This window comes from Rhinoderma darwinii, chromosome 1 (genome assembly GCF_050947455.1).
Source record: "Rhinoderma darwinii isolate aRhiDar2 chromosome 1, aRhiDar2.hap1, whole genome shotgun sequence".
In the NCBI taxonomy this organism is placed as follows: Eukaryota; Metazoa; Chordata; class Amphibia; order Anura; family Rhinodermatidae; genus Rhinoderma; species Rhinoderma darwinii.
Window position 1 is genome coordinate 164,818,738 of NC_134687.1, and position 23,498 is coordinate 164,842,235.

A 23,498-nucleotide genomic window follows, 5' to 3' on the forward strand; every position below is an offset into this window, starting at 1 on the left:
GCCTCAGATTTTTGCTGTTGAAAAAAAAAAACCATTGAACTTTAATGGCAACGTAAGAAACGGATCATTCGTGCTCCTTACATCCTCACAAGCGCTTCCCCCTCCCTTAAAGAGGCTCTGTCACCAGATTTTGCAACCCCTATCTGCTATTGCAGCAGATCGGCGCTGCAATGTAGATAAGAGTAACGTTTTTATTTTTAAAAAACGAGCATTTTTGGCCAAGCTATGACCATTTTTGTATTTATGCAAATGAGGCTTGCTAAAGTCCAACTGGGCGTGTATTATGTGTGTTACATCGGGGCGTGTTTACTTCTTTTACTAGCTGGGCGTTCTGATGAGAAGTATCATCCACTTCTCTTCAGAACGCCCAGCTTCTGGCAGTGCAGACACACAGCGTGTTCGAGAGATCACGCTGTGACGTCACTCACTTCCTGCCACAGGTCCTGTATCGTGTCGGCCACATCGGCACCAGAGGCTACAGTTGATTCTGCAGCAGCATCAGCGTTTGCAGGTAAGTAGTTACATCGACTTACCTGCAAACGCCGATGCTGCTGCAGAATCAACTGTAGCCTCTGGTGCCGATGTGTCCTCGCTCGTCCGACACGATGCAGGACCTGGGGCAGGAAGTGAGTGACGTCACAGCATGATCTCTCGAGAACACGCTGTGTGTCTGCACTGCCAGAAGCTGGGCGTTCTGAAGAGAAGTGGATGATACTTCGTCAGAACGCCCAGCTAGCAAAAGTAGTAAAACCGCCCCGATGTATGCACATAATACACGCCCAGTTGGACTTTTGCAAGCCTCATTTGCATAAATACAAAAATGGTCATAACTTGGCCAAAAATGCTCTTTTTTTTAAAAATAAAAAACGTTACTGTAATCTACATTGCAGCGCCTCTCTGCTGCAATAGCAGATAGGGGTTGCAAAATCTGGTGACAGAGCCTCTTTAAGGCTTCTTACATCCGCACAAGCGCTTCCCCCTCCCTTCACATCATGTTGTTGCCTTAAGTTTATCGTGTCAGGAAATCTCCGAACATACACTATGAACAACGTAGACGGTAATTCACAGGGCTTCATTACGTCCTTTTAGCCTACGTCAGGTTGGTAGGACGTCGGTATACTTTATTTTTGAAGCGTAGTAGACTGTCCCTGGGAAAGCTCCTGACTTCACTGTCCATATACGTAAAAGTTAAGTCCGGGCATTTTCCAGGGCCGGAATCCCTGGCCGCTCTAGCTCTACACGTTGCCGACGCTCCGGCTGTGTACTCAGGCTTTGCAAAGCTTCGGCCGTCACTTCACGTACATGGACATCAGGAACAGCACCATAGTCCCTGGGCAGAGCGCTAGTAGAATGCTCCAACCCTGTTCATGGACAGTGACTTCAGGAGTTTCCCCTGTGCCATTCCCCAGTCGACATATCCCACTGTATGCCATACAGTCAGATACATTTTGGCTAAATAGAGCAAAATCCAGAGCATTAACCGGTCACTGCCTGCTCCATGGTTTCATGCACTGTAATTGATATCAGCACCAAAATCAGTTAATTCATATAAAACGTACAAAAGTGAGTGCCACACTTTCCATTGCCCACCCTCGGTAATGGAGGGGAGGGGGGCCCCCAGACATCTTGGCTGTATGGGGCCCAGAAATTCCTGATGGCAGCCCTGCTTACGTCATAGCCGGGTAGGTGAAGTATGGAGCAAACTCATGGGCTGAGCCTCCATACGTCGCAGGTGTCGGTTGTATGGTACAGCCGACACTTGACTGCGCAATCCACTTAATACAGTGAAGTGACCACAACATCTAAGGTGTTAGAAAGCAGGGGCGACCATTTAAGGGTAAAGTACAAATATTTGTTTGATAACAGCAGATTGGTTTACTGAAGTGAAAAATGTAGGTTTCAAAAGAACAAAGGGGGTTTGTAAGGCGTCTTTTTGTGTGGTTGGTTTCTAATTTACGGAATAAAATTTAAAAAAAAAAGTCAACGAAAATATATCTGAAATTAAAAAAAACATTTAATAGCGAAGCGAAAAGTAAAATATTACATGGTAGTATAATCTTAGTTTACATGTAGAAAACGTAGTAGAAAGTATTTTTAAAAAAAGTTATATAAATTAATTTTGAAAATCAGTTTTAGGCCTCCTGCAGACGTCCGTAGTTGTGATTACGGCACAGATAGGCCGTGGAGTGTCATCCACAGACAGTCCACACACACTATTTCAATGAGTCCAGACCGCAAACGAGGACCGTATAATGACAGGTCCTATTTTTTTTTATGCTGTCTGGGCTCCGGCCAATGCAAACCGTGGAAACCACAGCCGTGTGCATTGGCCCATAGGAAAGCATGTGTTTTACTCTATCCGCAATCGCGGATAGTATACGGCCGCAAAACTATGGTCGTGTGCATGACGCCTTACCGTTTCATTAGGTAAAATTGGAGTAGCTATAGGTGTGGGAGATGTAGCAAACAGGACCTAAACAGTTAGGACCCCCTAATTCTGCCTACCCACAAAAGCAGGATTATTAAAAGGTGGTGCAATGATGTTTTCTAAATAGTTTAATCCTGTTAGATGACTCCAAGTTGATCTAGTCCATATAACATCATCCGTGGATACAGTAGCTCATAAAGACTTCTGAAATAAATCAGTAAAGTATGGCTTTTACCCCAAAGCGTCCAAACTACTCTTATTTCTCCAGCTCTTCACATGTGTAAATATTAATACAGATTGGTAATAGTTTTCTTATCCATCGTTCTCATCAACTTCCACTGGAGGAGGAGTTGATGGGATAGTTAAAGGTTGATAGTATGCATCATTAATGGGGCCATTTTCAGGAATGGATTGCATCACTGGATGGCCTATTTCTTGTAGAAGAGAAAAGTGAGACACTTCACAGTAAATTGCAAATTTGTTCTCAGACTCTCCCACTTCATTCTCCATCAACACATGAAATTCACCAAAACGAATTATGCACTTGGGTGGAAGGTCAACCTTATTGAGGTAGCTCAGTTCCAATCCATCAACATAAAGCTTAGTTTTCCTGCTGAGGTTTTTTATCTCAAAGGATGTTGTGGAACTATTCAATGGTTTGAAGAACTGCAAAGCGAATTGCAGCCGAGAGACTTTGTTATGTAGCAACTTGAATTTGCAGAAATTAATGTCCCGCCCAAATAAAACTACTTCCTCCGCGTTGATCTCTTGTCTTTTGCACAAATCAATGGCACTGAAGATTCTTCTGTCATGCTGATGAGGATGGTACATTTTCATTTGCAAACATGTGAGTGTCTGCTCTGTGTCCACATCAAGGTCCACACCTCCGGAGGCCATTACTACGGGGGAACAGATAAATATAAATAACATTATTTGTTTTATCATTGGGTGACTACATAAAGTTGTTTTATGGAGTGGAATATTCGTCCCAGTGATAACAGTACAACAGTTCATAGATATTAACATGGAATAAATCAATCACGCAAGATTTGGCTAACATCTTTTGTAACGATATAAGCAAAAAATAAAATGCATTGTTCACATCATGTTTGAGCAATGTCAGATGTATTTGTTTGAATACCAAAAGAAAAAAAAGTATCATGAACTTTTTTCTTTTTTTACAAAACGATTTATGAAAGACAAAAACAGCTACATATAATTGGTATCGACGCAACCGTACCGACCCGAACGGTCAGGCTGGGTTCACACGACCTATTTTCAGAAGTAAACAAGGCGTATTATGCCTCGTTTTACGTCTGAAAATACGGCTCCAATACGTCGGCAAACATCTGCCCATTCATTTGAATGGGTTTGCCGACGCACTGTGCCGACGACCTGTCATTTACGTGTTGTTGTTTGACAGCTGTCAAACGACGAAGCGTAAATTGACTGCCTCGTCAAAGTGCAGGACACTTCTTTGCAACGTAATTTGAGCCGTTCATTGCATTCAATGAAGAGCAGCTCAAGATTACGAGCGTCAGACGCCTCGCATAATACGAGGAGGAGCAATTACGTCTGAAACGACGCAGCTGGTTTCTCCTGAAAACTGTCTTTTCAGACGTAAAAGACAGTTCTCGTGTGCACATACCCTCAAACTGATATCATTTGATCTGCAGTGAAAAATAAGATTCTAGAATTGCTGTTTTCAATCTTCTAAAAAAAAAAAAAAAATAACACAAGAAGCGATCGAAAAGTCACATTAACCCTAAAATGCTCCCAATAAATACTACAAGTCGCCCAGCAAAATATAAACCCTCCTACAGCTACCTCGACAGAAAAATAAAAATGTTTTGGCTCTTAAAATATGGCAACACAAAAACACAATTTAGTTATGTTGAGGCCTTGTGTTAAAATAAAATTCAAGTTTTTTCCCCCCCATCATTCTGCACTCAATATCCCATAATGACCAAGTCAAAACAGAAGGTCAGTTATCTTTACCAAGTTATTGAAAAAGGAAAAAACTAAAATATTGTATTGACATAAGTATTCAGACGCTTTACTCAGTACTTAGGTGAAGTACCTTTGGCAGCAATAACCTCCAGTCTTCTTGGGTATGATGCCACAAGGTTTGCACACCTGGACTTGGGAATTTTCTGCCATTCTTCTCTGCAGATCCTCTCAAGCTCTGTCTGTCTGGATGGTGACAGTCGGTGGACAGCCATTTTCAGGTCTCTCCAGAGATGTTCAATTGGATTAAAGTCAGGGTTCTAGCTGGGCCACTCAAGGACATTCTGAGTTGTCCTTATGCCACTCCTATGTTGTCTTGGCGGTGTGCTTAGGGTCATTGTCTTGTTGGAGGATCACCCTGCAGCCCAGAGCACTCTGGATCAGGCGCTTTCATTTAGAAAATCACCCTACTTTAGTCGGGGTTGAGGAGGGGGAAGATGAATGGAGCAGTCTCTCTGTCCCAGGTCGCTTAAACACCCCCCACAGCAGGATGCTGCCACCACCATGCATCACTGTAGGGATGGTATTGGGCTGGTGATGAGCAGTGCCTGGTTTCCTCCAGACATGACTCTTAGAACGAAGGCCAAAATATCAATCTTGTTTCTCAGTCAGACTCCCTTAGGTGCTTTTTTTGCAAACTCGAGGCAGGCTTCTATATTTGTCTTTTACCGAGGAGAGGCTTCTTCCTGGCCACTCTGCCGTAAAGCCCAGATTGGTGGAGTGCTGCAGTGATTGTGCACCTTCTGGAAGTTTCTCCCATCTGCACACAGAATCTTTGGAGCTCACCAAGGCTCCCCCATTACTTAGTTTAGTGGGGCGGCCAGCTCAAGGAAGAGTCCTGGTTGTTCCAAACTTCTTCCATTTAGGAATTATGGAGGCCACTGTGCTCTTGGGTTAAAAAAAAAAAAAAAAAAAAAAAAAAGTCTGCTGCACTGAAAGTTCCCTTCTTCAGATCTGTGCCTCCACACAATCCTGTCTGAGCTTTACAAGCAATTATTTCCTCCTCTTGACTTGTTTTTTTGCTCGGATATGCGTAGTCAGCTGTGAGACCTTATATAGACAGGGGTGTGTTGATCCAAATCACATCCGATCAAATGAATTCCCTGCAGGTGGATGCCAATCATGGTGTAGAAACATTTTAAAAAAATGATCTAGAGAAATAGGAGGCCCCCGGAGCCAAGTTTCAAGTGTCATAGCAAAGTGTCTTAATACACATGTCCATGCGAAATTTGTGTTTCATTTTTAATAAAATTTGCAAACTTTTAAATTCTGTTTTCACTTCGTCATTATGGGGTATGGAGTGCAAAATGGGGGGAAAAAAACCAAAACACAACACCTTTCATTTTATTTTAGCACAAGGCCTCAACATAAAACGTGAAAAAAGTAAAAGGGTACGAAGACTTCCAAATGCACTGTACACAACACGATAAACAAAATTTAAGACAAAAATAAATAGCTGATTTTTTTCCCCCCCATTATCTCCACCCCACAAAAAAAAATAAAAAAAAATAAAAAAAAAAAAAATGGTGCTACTAAAAATGCAACTCTGCCCTCAAAAGAATAAGCCCTCACACTTCCGAGTACCGCAAAAAAAAAAAAGTTACGGAATACTGGTGCGGTTAATGGTGCTCATCAAGGGGATAGCAGAGTGAGTCGCAACATGCTGATGGGCATCGTGAAAGCTCTCTGAAGCTGCCCTTTTTTAAATCCATTTGACTTATTTCCAATTGCTTATATAGCGCTGCAACACACACACATAAATGAATTGGCTTCCTATAAAATTGATCAGTTTGCTGTTTGGAAGATAACCTGGAAATCCAAGACAGATTAAATGGATAAGGCAACACTCCAGATTTCCTGGAGATAAAGTGGGTCCTTTATTCACCCATAACATGTGAAGTTTTAGCTCACTCAATGAATAGAATAGATGCAAGGTTTACCCTCCTATTGTGTACCTGAGCCGTGCTTGAGCTGGAAAAGAACATTGACTTAAGACATTTTAAAATTTCTGAACGTTTTAAATTTGTCTGTTTGCTGTCAGTGAATGAGAACACTCGTCTACATCCAGAGGTAACAAACTGGTACATACACTCTGCAAAGAGTATGTGGACACCTGACTATCACACCTATATCGGATTGTGGGATATCCCATTCCAAACTCATGGGTATGAATATAGATATGGGCCCCTTTTGTGGTTGTAACAGCTTCCACTGTTCTGGAAAGGCTTTCCACAAGATTTGTGTGTGTATGTGGTAATTTGTGCCCAATCAGCCATAAGAGCATTTGCGAGGCCAGGCATCGGATTTGGACGAGAAGGTCTGGCTCACAATTGGCGTTGCATGTCATCCCAGTGGTGTTTGATGGGGTTTAAGGCTCTGTGCAGGCCACTAGTTCCTCCACTCCAGACTCACCCAACCATGTCCATATGGACCTTACTTTATATACAAGGGCAGTCAAACTGGAACAGGATTGGCCTTCGCCAATTAGTGTTGCCACAAAGTTGGGAGCATACAATTGTCTAAAAAGTCTTTGTATCCTGTGCGCTAAAGGGGTGGTCTGGTTTTATCAAATTATTATTTTTTGTAGAATTAAAAAAGCTTTACAATTTTCTAATATAATTTTCTGTATTAATGAGTCACGGTTGTCAAGATCTCTGCTTATTTGTTATTCAGTAGGAACATTCATGGTTTACTTCCAGTGGATAAAATTCTGTCCATGGTCCTGTGATGTCCACACAGGTGATGAAACCATTTGTTATAGTAGGTGTTTGAGCTGTGTCTTCTAACAATCCCAGCACGTGTGTCCATGACATGACCATGGACCAAATTTTAGCCACTGGAAGTAATAATTGCCAGTTATTCAGTAGGAATAGTCAGAGATCTTGAAAACCGTGAGGAATTAATACAGAAAATATTTGGTAAAATTGTATAACTTTAAGGATACAAAAAAACATTCATTTGCTAAAACCAGACAACCCCTTTAGGCTATGTTCACACGGAGTATTTTGGGGGAGGAATATCTGCCTCAAAATTCCGTTTGGAACTTTGAGGCAGATATTCCTCTCCCTGCACGCCGATTTTCGCGGCAATTATCGCGCCGTTTTTCGCCCGCGGCCATTGAGCGCCGCGGGCATAAAACAGCGAGAAATACGCTTTCTCCTGCCTCCCATTGAAGTCAATGGGAGGTCGGAGGCGGAAGCGCCCGAAGATAGGGCATGTCGCTTCTTTTTCCCGCGAGGCAGTTTTACTGCTCGCGGGAAAAAGACGCCGACGCCTCCCATTGAAATCAATGGGAGGCGTTCTCGGGCCGCTTCTGCCGAGTTTTGCGACGCGGTTTCCGCGTCAAAAAACTCGGCAAAATACCCCGTGTGAACATCTCCTTTCCAGTGAAGTGTAAGGCTGAGTCCCAAATCCTAAAAAGACAGCCCCAAACCATTATCCCTACCCCACCAAATTTTTACAGAAGGAACTATTTATTCTAGTAGGCATCCATCACTTCAGAGAACGCTTCCACCGCTAGAGTTTATTGGTAGCGGGCTTTACACCAGTTCAGTCGACACTTGGCATTGCAAATTTTGATCATAAGCTTGTGTTTAACTGTTGGGCCATGAGAGGCCATTTATTGAAGAACCAGACGAAGAGTTGTTTTTTTTTTTTAGATGCGTTTGGGTTCACATTGTATGTTTTTGTTGCATTTTCAGTCTAAACCCTTATTCACACGACAGGGTTTCCCGGCCGGGTGACGGCCGTTCATAAAATAGCCGTCACCCGGCTGCAGTAGGAACAGTAGACCCTTAATAGGGCTATTCACACGACCGATTTTTTGACGACCCGGGAAACCTGGCCATCAAAAAATGGGACGTGTCCTATTTTCGGCCGTTTACCCGGCCGCCACCGGAATGTGTCCCGAGTGATGGCCATGTATTCCGTCACTCGCTCCCTCCTCACAGCGAAGAGTGCATGTGAGGAGGAGGAGTTTATGCCATTCGGACGAATGGCTGTACGCTGGAAGTAAGTATATACACTGTGTGGCAGGGCTGGGGTGTACAGCAGGTGGAAGGGAGCACTGCGCTGGCTCGCTTCCCCTGCTGGTTTTAAAAGCGCCCTGGCCCGGCAATATCTTCCATGGCAGACGGCGCCGCTAGCAGTTGCTGCGGCTGCTACTACTGTAGCGACGCCACTATAGCAGAGCAGGGAGGTATCTCCCTGCTCTGCTATGTGCTAGCCCCACTTTAGCTCCCTGAAGGAGCGGAATCCCCATGTGTTCGGGGATTCCGCTCCTGGACAGAGCGCTTGATGTCTGTCCATATCTGGGCAGTGACATCAGGGGAAACTCCTGAAGCGGAATCCCCGAACACTCTGACTGGGGATTCCACACCAGGCGAAGCCAGTAACGTTCAGTGTCCATAAATGGACGACAGGGGCTTTTCCTGAAGTGGAATCACCGGCCACATGGGGATTCCCCTTCAGGAGTTGCCCCTGATGTCACTGTCCAGATATGCCCGGCACAGATGCAAAACATGCAAACCGGCCGGGAAAAACGTCCGACACTGGGGTCGGACGGGACCCTGTCGTGTGAATAAGGCATTAGGCTGGGTTCACACGACCATATTACGTCCGTAATGGACGGAACGTATTTCGGCCGCAAGTCCCGGACCGCACACACTGCAGGTAGCCGGCTCCTAGCCACATACTTATGTACGATGCTAGGAGTCCCTGCCTCTCCGTGGAACTACTGTCCCGTACTGACAACATGATTACATTACGGGACAGTTGTCCTACAGCGAGGCAGGGACTCCTAGCATCGTACATAACTATGATGCTAGGAGCCCGGCTCCCTGCAGTGTGTTCGGCCCGGGACTTGCTGCCGAAATACGTTCCGTCCATTACGGACGTAACATGGTCGTGTGAACCCAGCCTTACTGTAGCTAGTCCTGCTCTCCACTTAGAGGTGGATACAATTGTATCCAGTGCAGACAGCTTGAGCTAAGGCCTCATGCACACGACCGTAGCCATGTGCACGGCCGGGATTTTCGGGTCGGCCGGCAGCGGACCGTCAGCCGCGAGCCGCCCGCAAATCGCGGGCCATGCACATGGCTGCGGCCATTATTTTCAGTGAGCCTGGACCGCAGAACATGGCCGTAAATAAGACTTGCCTGTTCTTTCTGAGGTCCAGGCTCCCGGGCCATGCACGGACGGTGAAAACCACGGTCGTGTGCATGGCCCCATAAGAATGGGGCCGCAATTCTCCCATGGATTTTCGGGGGAATTGCGGCCGCAAAAGCACGTTCGTGTGCATGGGGCCTAAATAGCCTGGACTCCATCGATACATTCTAGCAAAGTAGATTTTTGTTCTGCTGCTACTGATTTATATAGCTTACAGAGCCTTGCCTAGAGAAGTCCAAACGTATACCTCTGAAAGGTAGCACAGTATCCCACTGTATTGGTTTGAACTTCCCAGGCACAGCAGTACTTGAAGCACTGTGCCCAGGGAAGTCCCTGACATTACTGTTCATACATAGACAGTGATATCATGGGTTTTCCCAGCCAGAGAATCAGAAGCATGGCCGGGAATTCCGCTCCTGAAGTCCCTGACGTCACTCCCTATATATGAGTCGGAATCACTGGATGCTCTTGCTGGAGATTTCAGCCCTGGGGAAGTTCCCCAAGGTATACGTTTAACGTATATCTCGGAGGGATGCCATACATTGGCGTCTTTCACACATGGGCTCCCACGTTAAAAAAAAAAAAAAACACATGAATACAGCGCAGTATACTTTTTTTTGTGGGGTCCAGTTGCGGATCATTAGGGCAGTTGCCCGGGGCCTAAGGCTGCCAGGGCCCCCCTCATGCCCGGTGGCGTCGCTAGCGCCAGAGGGGGCCCGGTGCTAGTGACAGCCACATACACTTTTATCAGCGTCCTCGGGATGCAGATACAAACAAACACTATAGGCTGCAGGCCTAGAAGGCGCTGGGAAGACTCCCAGCGCAGGCCAGCGTGATGACGTCACGCTGGTCTGCGCAGGCATCCCGGCCGGAGGACGTGCAGTGCCCAGTCTGTCGCGGGTACGTGGCAAGGTAAATATAATACTTTTTTTTTTTTGGGGAGTCGTGTAACACTATATACAAGGGAGGGAGGGCCTGTGTGTGGCACCATCTACAAAGGGGCTGTGTGGAATCTACAGGGGTTGTGTGGCGCCATCTACTGGGGCTGTGTGTTGCACTATGTACAGGGGGCACGGTGTATGTGGTGCTTTACTTTACAGTGTTTGACAATTATATTTAGTGGCACCATGATAATTTTATCTTCCTTTATAGGTGTGGCAATGTTGTAAGAGTGAGGAGCCGAAGACATCGGAGTGGCAAATTCTGCAGAGATGGGTCATGGCCGGGAGAAGTGATCATGGAGGTCTGGACCGGATGGAGAAGAGAAGAGGAAAAAAAAATAAAAAATAAAATACTAGAATCTGACTCACCTGTGAGTCACAGGATTTATAGAGTATTTGTCACCTCTCCTGACACGTTTGTTATAGGAAATCCTTGTATTCCAGATAATGTCTTTGAGCAGTCCAGGACTGATAGACAAATGGGTGTTAATAATCCCCTTGTCAGGAAGACGTGTCCCTGCACAACGTGTTACGGTCAGCGATGGTTGGAGACTGTCAGTAAGTAGGGACACACCCTTACGATTCACATTGTCAAAGGGCTATGTTCACATGGCTTCGCAAAATACGTCTGAAAATATGGAGCTGTTTTCAGGTGGAAACAGCTCCTGATTTTCAGACGTTTTTTGTAGCAACTCGTGTTTTTCATGGACGTTTTTGGGGCCGTTTTTCAATGGAGTCAATGAAAAACAGCTCCAAGAACATCCCAAGAAGTGACATGAGCTTTTTCGCGGGCGTCTTTTTACACGGTCTTTTGACAGCGACGCGTAAAATTACACCTCGTGGGAACAGAACATCATAAAAACCCATTGAAAGCAATGGGCAGATGTTGGTAGGCGTAATAGAGCGTTTTTTTTCAGGCGGAATTCCAGGTGTAAAACGCCCGAACTACGTCTGAAAACAGTGCGTGTGAACATACCCTAACACCCATTTGTTAATGCTCACACAAAAAGGTAGGCCCCCCCAAGTTTGGGTAACAGCCCAGGGCCTACTTAATCCACCACTGGCAGGGTCACTTTGGATGGAATGGCAGTCTTTTTTTTTTTTGAGGATGGAAAAACAAAGAAATCAAAAACAAGACAGACACACACACTTTAGGTGGCATTAGTGTTCAGAGTGCAGTCGCTATTTTTGGATATTGTATGGTTTGCAGTTTTAGGCTTCCTTGCACCTGTATACGCGTTTAGTTTCATTTTGTTGGAGATTAGATAGATACAATACATTAATATGGTGCTATTAAAAATACCAGGCATCCCACAATAAACATATTGGTACCCCCATGAAAATCAGTACAACAATAAATGTATAAGACTTCATAATAGGTGAATGGTGTAAAAAAGAAAGAAAAACTATATATATATATATATATATATATATATATATATATATATATATATATATAAAAAACAAAAAAAAACTATTTTGTCTAGATTATGAATTTAGTAAAAATATAATGCGAATGTAAAAATACTATAAAATAAATAGGCCCTGTTCTCTCCGTTTTTTGGTGCGGATTTTGATACAGAAACCACGTCGGAATCAGCACCCAACAGTCGAAGCCGCCCCCCATTGATTTCAATGGGAGGCAGATGCGTTTTTTTTCCCCTCCAGGAAATGCAGCATATCCTTTCTTGCCACAGTTTCCACCTCTGACCCCCCCCATTTAAATCAATGGGAGGCAGTAAAAGCCTGCAGCGCTCGTTTCTTCACAAGCGTTTGGCATGCATTAGCTTCAGTGGTCACGAGCGAAAAACGCTGCAAAAAAAACAGCACAGGTAAGTCAAAACCTGCCTCAAAAATTCCTGAAGGAGTTCGGAAGCAGAGTTTTTTTTCTGCCTGAAAACAAAAAAAAAACAACAACTCAGTGTGAACAGGTCCTAATACAGCCAAAACAAAGAAAAGAACAAAAAACAGCCCATACAGTTATTTCTGAGTCAAAATAAAGCGGTACGGCCTAAAAATATTCCTGAGGGCCAAAAGTGGTTAGGTGTGAAGAGGTTAATGGTCCTTTAACCCCTTCACGACCACCCCACGTAGATTAACGGGTTGCAAAGCTGGTCGTTGTGCCTGCAGCCCGTTAATCCACGTGTGCTCCTAACAGAGCACACAGACGCTCCCCGCAACCCAGCATCGCCCAGTACAGGCTGCTACTAGCAGCCTTAGTACTGGGGGAAAACATCGGGTCGGATCACAGCGGTGATCCGAACCGATTAACCCCTTAATTGCGGCAGTCAATAGTGACCGCCGCATTTAAGTTCTTATAGCAACATCGGCACCCCGCTACGCGATAGCGGGGGCCGATTGCTATGGCAAACGGAAGCCTAACAAAGGCTTCCTATCTGCCATTACGTTAGCCGATTAGGCCCCGCCCGGAGGCGGAGCCTGATCGGCTTGCTGTCAGTGAACAACTGACAGTTCTAATACATTGCACTCCATGGGTAGTGCAATGTATTAGAACATCAAACAAACAGTTGGACCTTCAAGTCCCCTATGGGACTAAAGAAAAGTGTAAAAAAAAGTAAAAATAAGTTGTAAAAATACAATAAAAGTTTCAAATAATAACACAAAACACAATCGCCCTTTCCTTTATGAAGTCATTTATTATTGAAAAAAATAAAGCCATATAGATTTGGTATCGCTGCGACCGTAACGACCTTAACTATAAAAATATTATGTTATTTATTCCGCACAGTGAACGCCGTAAAAAAAACAACTAAAAAATACTGACATAATTGCTATTTTTTGGTCACTTTGTCTTCCAAAAATTGAAATAAAAAGTGATCAAAAAGTCGCATGTACCCAAAAATGGTACCTATAAAAACTATAACTCGTCTCGCTAAAAATAAGCCCTCATACAGCTCCGTCAACGAAAAAATTAAAACCGTTATGGCTCTCACAACTTGGCGACAGAAAAAATCCATTCTCTTTACAAAGGTTATTTTATTGTGCAAAAAGTTGTAAAACATAAAAAAAGTTCCATAAATTAGGTATCACCGGAATCTGACTGACCCGCAGAATAAAGGTAACATGTAATTTATAACGCGTGGTGAACGCTGTATAAAAAGAATTTAAAAAATAATGTCAGAATTGCTGTTTTTTTGGTCACCTTGCCTCCCAAAAAAAAAGGATAACATGTGATCAAAAAGTTGCATGTACCCCAAAATGGTACCAATACAAGCTACAGCTCGTCCCGCAAAAAAAACAGCCCTCATACCACTACGTCTATGAAAAATAAAATTAGTTAAGGCTCCAATAAGCCAGGAAATAAAAATATGCAGTTGTGCAGATCAGAGGGGAACATTTCTTCTGTTTCAAGTGGCGAATTATCAAGGCCCCTAAAATTAGGGATCCAGGAAGGGGAGGGCCCAAACATATCTGCTGAAAGCGAGGGTGCCCGTATTATACCAGGACAACACTTCTCAGCAAAATTCCTCAAACTGCAAAGGTGCGGAGTGCGGACCAAAAGGGGCATAAGAAAGGACACAGTTTATCAGTGCGACACCGGCCTGTGCAGAAAGGATTGTGTCACAGCGTAACACACATCTATGAATTATTTTATTGTTTTTGTTTACCCCATTATTATACCACCTGACTATGCCCCTTATATACTCCGCCCGGCTTACATGTACCCCCACATTATAAACGGAAACACCAGTAAGACTCAATACAAGACTACTACAAGCAAAATCCACACTCCAAAAGCCAAATGGCGCTACCTCCCTTCTGAACCCTACAGTGTGCCCAAACAGCAGTTTACTTCCACATATATGGCATCGCCATACCCGGGAGAACCCTTTTAACAATTTTTGGGGTGTGTGTCTCCAGTGGCACAAGCTGGGCGCCACATATTGGCATATCTATAGAAAAAAATCAAATTTTCACTCTGCAACATCGAGTGCACACCAATTTCTGCCAATCACCTGTGGTGTTAATATGCTCACTACACCCCTAAGTGAATACCTTGAGGGGTGTAGTTTCCAAAATGGGGTCACTTCTGGGGGGAATCCACTGTTTTGGTCCCAGAGGGACTTTGCAAATGCGACATAGCGCCCAGAAACCAATCCAGCAAAATCTATACTCCAAAAGCCAAATGGCGCTCCTTCCCTTCTGAGCCCTACTGTGTGCCCAAACAGCAGTTTATGACCACATATGTGGTATTGCCGTACACAGGAGAAGTTGCTTTACAAGTGTTGTGGTGCTTTTTTTCATTTATTTGTTGAGAAAATGAAACATTTTCAGCTAAAACTACGTCTTATTGAAGAAAAAGTTTTGTTTTTAATTTTCACTGCCCAATTCTAATAAAATCTATGAACCACCTGTGGGGTCAAAATGCTCACTACACCCCTAGATGAATTCCTCAAGGGGTGTAGTTTTGTGAATGGAATCACTTTTGGGGAGTTTCCACTGTACTGACACCTTAGGAGCTTTGCAATAGTGACATGGTGTCAAGAAACCAATCCAGCAAAATCTGTGCTCCAAAAGCCAAATGGCGCTCCTTCTCTTCAAATCCTTGCCGTGTGCCCAAACAGCAGTTTATGACCACAAATGGGGTATTGCCGTACTCCAGAGAAGTTGCTTTACAAATGTTGTTTTTTCTTTATTCCTTTATTTGTTGAGAAAATGAAAAATTTTGAGCTAAAGCTATGTCTTATTGGAAAAAAAGTATTTTTTTTATCTTCACTGCCCAATTCTAATTAAATCTATGAAACCCCTGTGGGTTCAAAATGCTCACTACACCCCTAGATGGATTCTTCAAGGGGTGTCGTTTCCTAAATGGAGTCACTTTTTTGGTGTTTTCACTGTTTTGGTCCCTTAGGGGCTTTGCAAATGCGACGTGGTCTCCGCAAACCATTCCTGCTAAATTTGAGCTGCAAAAACCAAATGTCGCTCTTTCCCTTCTAAGCCCTGCCGTGTGTCCAAACAACAGTTTATTACCACATGTGCGGTATTGTTTTACTCGGGAGAAATTGCTTTACAAATGTAGTGGTGCATTTTCTCCTTTTAGCCCTTGTGGAAATTAGAAAAAATTAGCTAAACCTACATTTTCTTTGAAAGAATGTAGATTTTCATTTTCACGGCCTACTTCCAATAATTTCTCCAAAAAACCTGCGGGGTCAAAATGCTCACTATACCCCTAGATGATTTCCTCAAGGGGTATAGTTTCCGAAATGGGGTCACTTTTGGGGGATTTCCACTGTTTTGGCGCCGCAAGAGCCTTTCAGACCCGACATGGTGCCTAAAATATTTTCTAATAAAAAAAGGAGGCCCCAAAATCCTCTAGGTGTTCCTTTGTTTCTGAGGCCTGTGCTTCAGTCAATAAGTGCACTAGGGCCACATGTGGGGTATTTATAAAAACTGCAGAATCTGGGCAATAGATATTGAGTTGCATTTCTCTGTTAAAACCTTCTGTGTTACAAAAAAAAAAAATAGATGAATAATTAATTTCTGCAAAAAAAAAAAAAGAAATTTGAAAATTTCACATCTACTTTGCCTTAATTCCTGTGAAACATCTAAAGGGTTAAGAAACTTTCTAAATGCTGTTTTGAATACTTTTAGGGGTGAAGTTTTTAAAATGGGGTGACTTAGAGGGTTTCTAATATATAAGGCCCTAAAATCCACTTCACAACTGAACTGGCCCCTGTAAAAATAGCCTTTTGAAATTTTCTTGAAAATGTGAGAAATTGCTGCTAAAGTTCGAAGCCTTGTGATGTCATAGAAAAATAAAAGGATGTTCAAAAAACAATGCCAATCTAAAGTAGACATATGGGGGATGTTAATTAGCAACAATTTTGTGTGGTATTACCATCTGTCTTACAAGCAGATACATATAAATCTAGAAAAATGCTAATTTTTGCAATTTTTCGCTAAATTTTGGTGTTTTTCACAATTAAATACTTAATGTATCGAGCAAATTTTGCCAGTAACATAAAGTCCAATGTGTCACGAGAAAACAATCTCAGAATCGCTTTGATCGGTAAAAGCATTCCGAAGTTATTACCACATAAAGTGAAACATGTCAGATTTGAAAAAATTGGCTGCGTCCTGAAGGCCAAAACAGGCTGTGTCCTGAAGGGGTTAAAAGCCACTGCTGCAAAAGAATGCCAACAGCTACACTACACAATAGCATTGCAGGTGGTATAGCAGGTTCCTCTGCTACAAAAATAGGATTAGATTTACTGGTAATTTAACCCCTTAATGACCAGCCTATTTTAAACCTTAATGACCAAGCCATTTTTTACGTTTTTCCATCGTCGCATTCCAAGAGCTATAACCATTTTATTTTTGCGTTAACAGCTGTATAATGTCTTGTTTTTTGCGGGACAAGTTGTATTTTTTAATAGCACCATTTTGGGGGACATTATTTATTGAGATTAACTTTTATTAACTTTGTTTTTGGGGGGGGGGGGGGGGGGGGGGGTAAACCCTGAAATTTCGCCACTCTTTTTCGCATCTTAAATCTACGCCGTTTACCGTGTGATATAAATAACAATAACTTTATTCAGCGGGTTGTTACGATTGCAACGATACCAAATTTGTATAGTTTTTGTATGTTTTACTACTTTTACACAATAAAAACGCTTTTTTTTCCAAAATTTGTTTTTTTGTCTCCATATTTGAAGAGCCGTAACGTTTTTATTTTTTCGCCGATGTGGTTGTGTGAGGGCTTTTTTTTTGCAGGAAGACTTGTAGTTTTTATTGGTACCATTTTGAAGTAGATGCGACTTTTTGATCACTTTTTATCACATTTTTTTTAAGTCAGGATTCACAGAAAACCGCAATTTTTCTATAGTTTTTTATTACATTTTTTACGGCATTCACCGTGCGGGTTAAATAATGTAATAGATTTACAGTCGGGGTCGTTACGGACGCGGCGATACCAAATATGTGTAACTTTTTTACTTTATTTTGTTTTTTTTAATAGTAAAGCATTTTGTAAGGGGAAAAGCTGGGTTTTTCTTTTTTTTTTTTTATTAACTTTATTAAACTTTTTTACTAGTCCCACTAGGGGACTTTAATATGCGATTCTCCGATCGCTATTATAATAAACTGCAATACTTTTGTATTGCAGTGTATTACTGCCTGTCCGTTTAAAACGGACAGCCATCTGCTAGGTCATGCCTCCAGCATGATCTAGCAGGCATTCGCTCCAGGCAGACCTGGGGGCCTTTATTAGGCCCCCGGGTGACATTAGAGACACAGACACTCGGCGATCGTATCGCCGGGTGTCGGTGGGAGAGAGAGGGAGTTCCCTCCCTCTCTCCAAAACCACTCAGATGCGGTGCATGCTATTGTGCACCGCATCGGAGGGGTTAAACGGGTGAGATCGATACTAATATTGATCTCACCCGGCAGAGCAGGGACGCCCCCAGCCCTCAGCTGCCTCTAGCAGCGGAGAGCAGGGAGATTTGACGCTCCCTGCTCTGTTTACTTTATCCTGATGCAGTGCCGTGGAAAGGCATATGCATCAGAATAAAGCCCGTTAGTGGCCGCCGTTAAAAGGCGTATTGGCGGTCACTAACGGGTTAAACCCTCCATGACAGCACAACAGGAGGTAGGATCCTGCCTCTAATGGGCACAGCAAAAAGCACAAGAGGTTAAATAGCCCATCCCCAGCATTCTTCCTCTGTTTATGTCCACTAACCAGGTCTGTTCCATTTTGACAGGATCAAGGTCTGGAGATTTCTGGAATGGGCCCGAGACCATGGAACTGCTTGAATACAAGAGGTCATTGACCCCAATACAGACATTGCCTTTGACCCCTGAAATAGGACATTTTTACCCTCTCCAATTTTTTTGTCTTGGGGTAGAAAAGACATTTGTTTGTGGGTATCAAAAAAAACACATGGTCTCTCTGGAGTCACATTGGACTTTTCCTCGATGACCCAGCCTCAATTCTGGAGTGTTAGGGTATGTTCACACGAGGGCGTCCGTTACGGCTGAAATTACGGGGATGTTTCAGCCTGAAAACATCCCCGTAATTTTAGCCGTAACGGCATGTGCAGGCGCTTGAACGCCGCGTCAACTACGGCCGTAATTGGCGCTGCTATTCATTGAAGTGAATGAATAACGGCTCCAATTACGGCCAAAGAAGTGACAGCGGCGCGTAAATATATGCCTCGTGTGAACAGATAAACGTCTGCCCATTGCTTTCAATGGGCAGATGTTTGTCAGCGCTATTTTCAGACGTAATTCGGGGCAAAAACGAGCGAATTACGTCCGTAAATAGGCCGTGTGAACATACCCTTAGACGGGTGTAGTATACGTCATTTGTAAATATCGGAAGATGGAGCTAATAGAAGGAGGTCGTCCAGATACGGGATGTCATTTATCCCTAAATTTTTGAGATGGGCCACCAATTCTGCCATTACCTTGGTAAAAATTCTTGTTGACATGGAACACATTGAATTGCTAAGGATACATTTTTTTGACCTTGTTGAACTGCAAACCTCAGGATTTTCTGTTTTCATTCATACTTTTTACTGCTTTTTGCGCGAATCACACGGAAGTGCTTCCGTGTGCTGGGCGTGATTTTCACACACCCATTGACTTCAATGGGTGCGTGATGCGCGAACAACGCACACATAACAGACATGTCGTGAGTTTTACGCAGCGGACACACGCTGCGTGAAACTCACGGACAGTCTGCACGGCCCCATAGACTAATATAGATCCGTCCGAGGCGCGTGAAAATCACGCGCATTGCAAGGACGTATATCACGTTCGTCTAAATAAGCCCTTAAGTAAGAACTCAGAATGAGAGAGAGAGGGATAGATATCCATCAGGGAAGTGCAACCATCACAGTGAAGATGGACGCACTTCCCTACATATCTGACATAACACCTTACTCGAGGAGAACTTTTTTGTGCAAATAGTACCTTTACAACATTGGGCTTTTTTAAAAAAAAAAAAAGTTTTGGGAGGAAGCTCTTTTTCCGCCTACACATAAAAAGATAATGTCAACAATAATAAGCCCACATAGTGTACAAAGGAATGCCCCCCCCCCCCCCCGGAACAAATTTACAGGTCCAGAGGCCACGCTAGGTTCAGAAGAACCAGTTTCAGGGCCAGACTATCCATCCCGAAGGACTCTTGACAATACAACAGCTGGCAGTGGCAAAGCTCCTACCTTGAGACAGAGACCCTCTGTCCAGGAAACCTTTAAACCAGATGACCGGGATTAGCATGGAGAACATCTGCTAATCCCGAAGTTGTCACATGTCCCGGACCAAGAGAGAATGGGAGCAGCCCAAGCGAGCAGGTAAGACCCAAAAACCCTACTGCTGCCTGGTGGATCTTTAGTTATCACTAACCATCCCTGCCACAGTAGTGTCCTCTTGTTGCCAAAAAAACTAGACACAGAGGAATGGTGGGGAGGGGCTAATTAACCTCTTGTGCTTTTTGCTTTCCTTATTAGGCTATGTTCACACAGTTTTTTGCAGGAGGAAAATCTGTCTCAAAACTCTGTTTGGAATTGTGAGGCAGATTTTCTCTGCCTGCACGCCGATTTTCGTGGCGTATGTCGCCTGCGGCCATTGAGCGCCGCAGGCAAAAAACGCCACGAAATACTCTCTCTGCCTCCCATTGATGTCGATGGGAGGTCAGACGTAAACACCCAAAGATAGGGCATGTCAAATCTTTTTCCCGCGAGACGGTTTTTCCAAAACGCCTCCCATTGAAAATCAATGGGAGGCATTTTCGGCCGTTTTTAGACGCGTTTTCCCCGTCAAAAAACGGTGAACCGGCCCTTAGATCCTGTTCACAGAGTTTTTTTGCTGGCAGAAAATGCTTAGTGGTTTGTTTTGTTTTTTTTTTTAAGTGGTTTTGCACCACAGGCGTTTAATGCATTTTTGCCGCCTTTTTTTTTTTTTTTTTTTTTTTTTTACCTCTTTCTTCAACAGGCAAAAGGAAAAAACCACAGGCGTTTTTTTTCCATAAAACGCGTCAAAAACCGCCACGGCCAGTTGCTGAGTTTTTTCCCGTCTCCCATTAATCTCAATGGGTTTTTTGAGGCGGAAAACGCCTCAAGATAGGGCACGTCGCTTCTTTTTCCCACGAGCAGGAAAAAAACGCATCCACCTCCCATTGAAATCAATAGGAGGCAATGTCGGCCGTATATATTTAAAAAAAAAAACACTGTGTGGGGCCTTAGAAGCGGAGTCCTACCTCCGGTGGTGTTGCCACGGAGGGTGCCTTGAGAAATAGCGGCTTCAGATAGATTCATTTCTACAAACATCCACAAAAAAAAAAAATGTTCACTTCACACTTAAAAGGTTCCATAATCTTCTGGTTAATACAGTCAGTCTATATACAGCAGAAGATGTAACGTTACCACTTTTTCTAGGCATGCCAACGTGGCACCTTTATGCAGGGGTAACTACCTAAGTTATGACCAGCGATGTAATTTAGTCTCTGCTCCTAGGTGTTTACAGAACATCTTCAGAGTACAACTGTCAGCTGTTCTGTGGGGGGGGGGGGGGGGGGGGGGGTCACGGATGCCTCCCACCCTATAGAAAGCGGCTAGGAAATTCCCACACATGATGCAACCAAACTGAAATGCACGTTCAAGAGAAAGTAAAGCCAGAAACTACCTCATCACTGAATTGAACACTACAATAATGAACCGAGTGACAGAAGAAACTACAGTAAATGTCAACACGAAGAGGGCAGTAATAGAAACGTATAGAAAAGTTCTACATTTAGCCATTTACAAGGGTAGATACACTTTGTAAATAAGCAAATGTACATGTTTATAAAAGCTAAAAACCACCCAGAATACAGGTTAAATCCAAGATACACAACGTGGCACTGCGCTACCTTTTGTCCGGCGTATTCATGAGCTGTGGGCTCAACCCCCTGCCACAGATAGACGGGTCCCTGCACAGCAATAGCACCCCCCCCCCCTTACTACCCCTAACACAGCAATAGTATTAAACTGTATCCGCGTCCTGGGGATGCAGACACGGTCGAAAGAGGCAGGGGGGGGTCTCTTTAAGAGCACCCTGGCGGTTCTGTTTTCACACTATATATATTGCCTTAGGAATGCCGAATCATAAAATTTGGTTAAAGGGAACCCGTCACCAGCATTTCACCTATTGAACTTTACTTATCCCTCACTGGTCGCTGCTATCAATAGTTCATTGCCGTTTTCCCCTCTCCTAGGCTCCTCCTCTGAATTTAAATAACGGTCTGCAAACATTTCATGCTTTTTATTGTAATAATCCGGTGTCCCTTTGTGCGCACACACCAGAATAGGACATCAATGCACAAGCGCGGGAATTTGTGTGGCGAGGAGCTGTCAATCAAAAGTAAGGAGGCGGGGGAAACTCGGAAAGACTTGAATGAGGATTTGACTCTTTTCTGCTCATTAGCATACGGTGTGGGAACACTAAAAAAACGGAATACTAAATCTACAGAGACGACTAAGAAGACAATTATAGGTTATATAGAAATGATTTTTCACCCACTACCACCAGGTATTGCTGGTCGAATAGGTGAAATGGGGGGGGGGGGCACCAACAGCCAGAAAAATTAACTATAATTTGCGCCAGAAACCGACACCAGCTCGTAACTAGCATAGACTTCTACTTGCGGCCAGAGATGTACCTCTTAATAAATTAGTCGTGCCTTACCCCAGCGCTCTTTAGATTAAGGAGTGGCGTATGTACCGTCAGTCTTGATAGATTCCCCCATTGTCTGAGGTCCCAAGACCTAAGTGACAAGTCACACCCAGCATAGAGAGTCTTGCCCCCAAAACCACATCCTCATTTTACCCATTTTGGGGTGTATTCACACTGCGAATTTTGTACAGTTTTTACTCAAAACTGCTGCAAAAAATACCAGAAAGCCGGCACGTGTAAATACACCCTAAAACGGGCCAGTATTTTTGGGTGGAATAGATGGTAACCCCATAAGTGTCTCCTGACAATCAAAAGCCCTCCGAAATCAATAGGTGGGCACATAATGCGTAGTTGTAACAAGGCTCTAATAAATAAATCCCAATATTTTCCATAATGGGATTTTCTGTTCAAATCAGCTCCCACTATATGACCGCAGTAGAAAAGCTTTTCTATGAAATGATTTAGCTCAGATTACAATGGCAGCAGGGAGTTTACAGAAAACTGAAAGGAACAAGAACAGCCGTGTCCTAAGCTTAGCACTAAAGCCCCATTCCTTGCAGCGTAGACATAGCAGCTGTATACAGGCAGGCGGTCTGTCAGCCATGACTAGCGCACACATCCAGCATGCTACTCTGCTTACCTGTATGTTGTTGTGATAAACTCCAAACACGTTACCTCAGACACCGTCCTTATCCTTATCCGTGCGATACGACTAATCTCCACACTGCTGTCTGGTATTTCACACCGCCTGGAGCCCGCCCATTCCAGTCACATGACTGACGCCTCCCTCCAGTGCTATGTGGAAGGCAGTTTCCCGGACAGGCGTAAGGGACGGGGCACAGGCTTTCAATGGTGACAGCTAAAAAAAAAAAAAGTATGTACCCTGCGCTTGTTTATTTCACCTCAGTGTAGTCTTTTCTGGCACATACGTATATATCAGCGGCTCCTTCCCGCCAATACTCCCACAGACTAGTTTGTTATTAGACTTTAGTTGCTGATCCTTCCTGTTCCAAAATCAGGAATTCCCCTCAGTATATGTGTGACGTCACATGATCTGCTCTCAGCTCTGCTGCACAGGAATCATTACTGCTATTTATTTATAGTATTATTATTATTCTCAATAGTGCTTATTATTACTTCTAGTATTATTCTCAATAGTGCTTATTATTACTTCTAGTATTATTCTCAATAGTGCTGATTATTACTTCTAGTATTATTCTCAATAGTGCTTATTATTAACTCTACTAGTATTATTATTATTTTGATTATTATGATTACTT

At 43.5% G+C, this 23,498-nt stretch overlaps 1 protein-coding gene across 1 annotated transcript; it reads right to left on the reverse strand.

Annotated features, from left to right (window-relative positions):
* Window positions 1-1,994: 1,994 nt before the first annotated feature.
* On the reverse strand, window positions 1,995-23,217 carry TIFA (TRAF interacting protein with forkhead associated domain). The gene is made up of 2 exons (XM_075849739.1): window positions 22,859-23,217; window positions 1,995-3,327 (listed from the first exon to the last, which is right to left on the reverse strand). Exon 2 carries the CDS (start codon window positions 3,323-3,325, stop codon window positions 2,741-2,743), a length of 585 nt encoding a protein of 194 aa, XP_075705854.1. The 5' UTR covers window positions 3,326-3,327; window positions 22,859-23,217; the 3' UTR covers window positions 1,995-2,740.
* Between the last annotated feature and the right edge of the window lie 281 nt (window positions 23,218-23,498).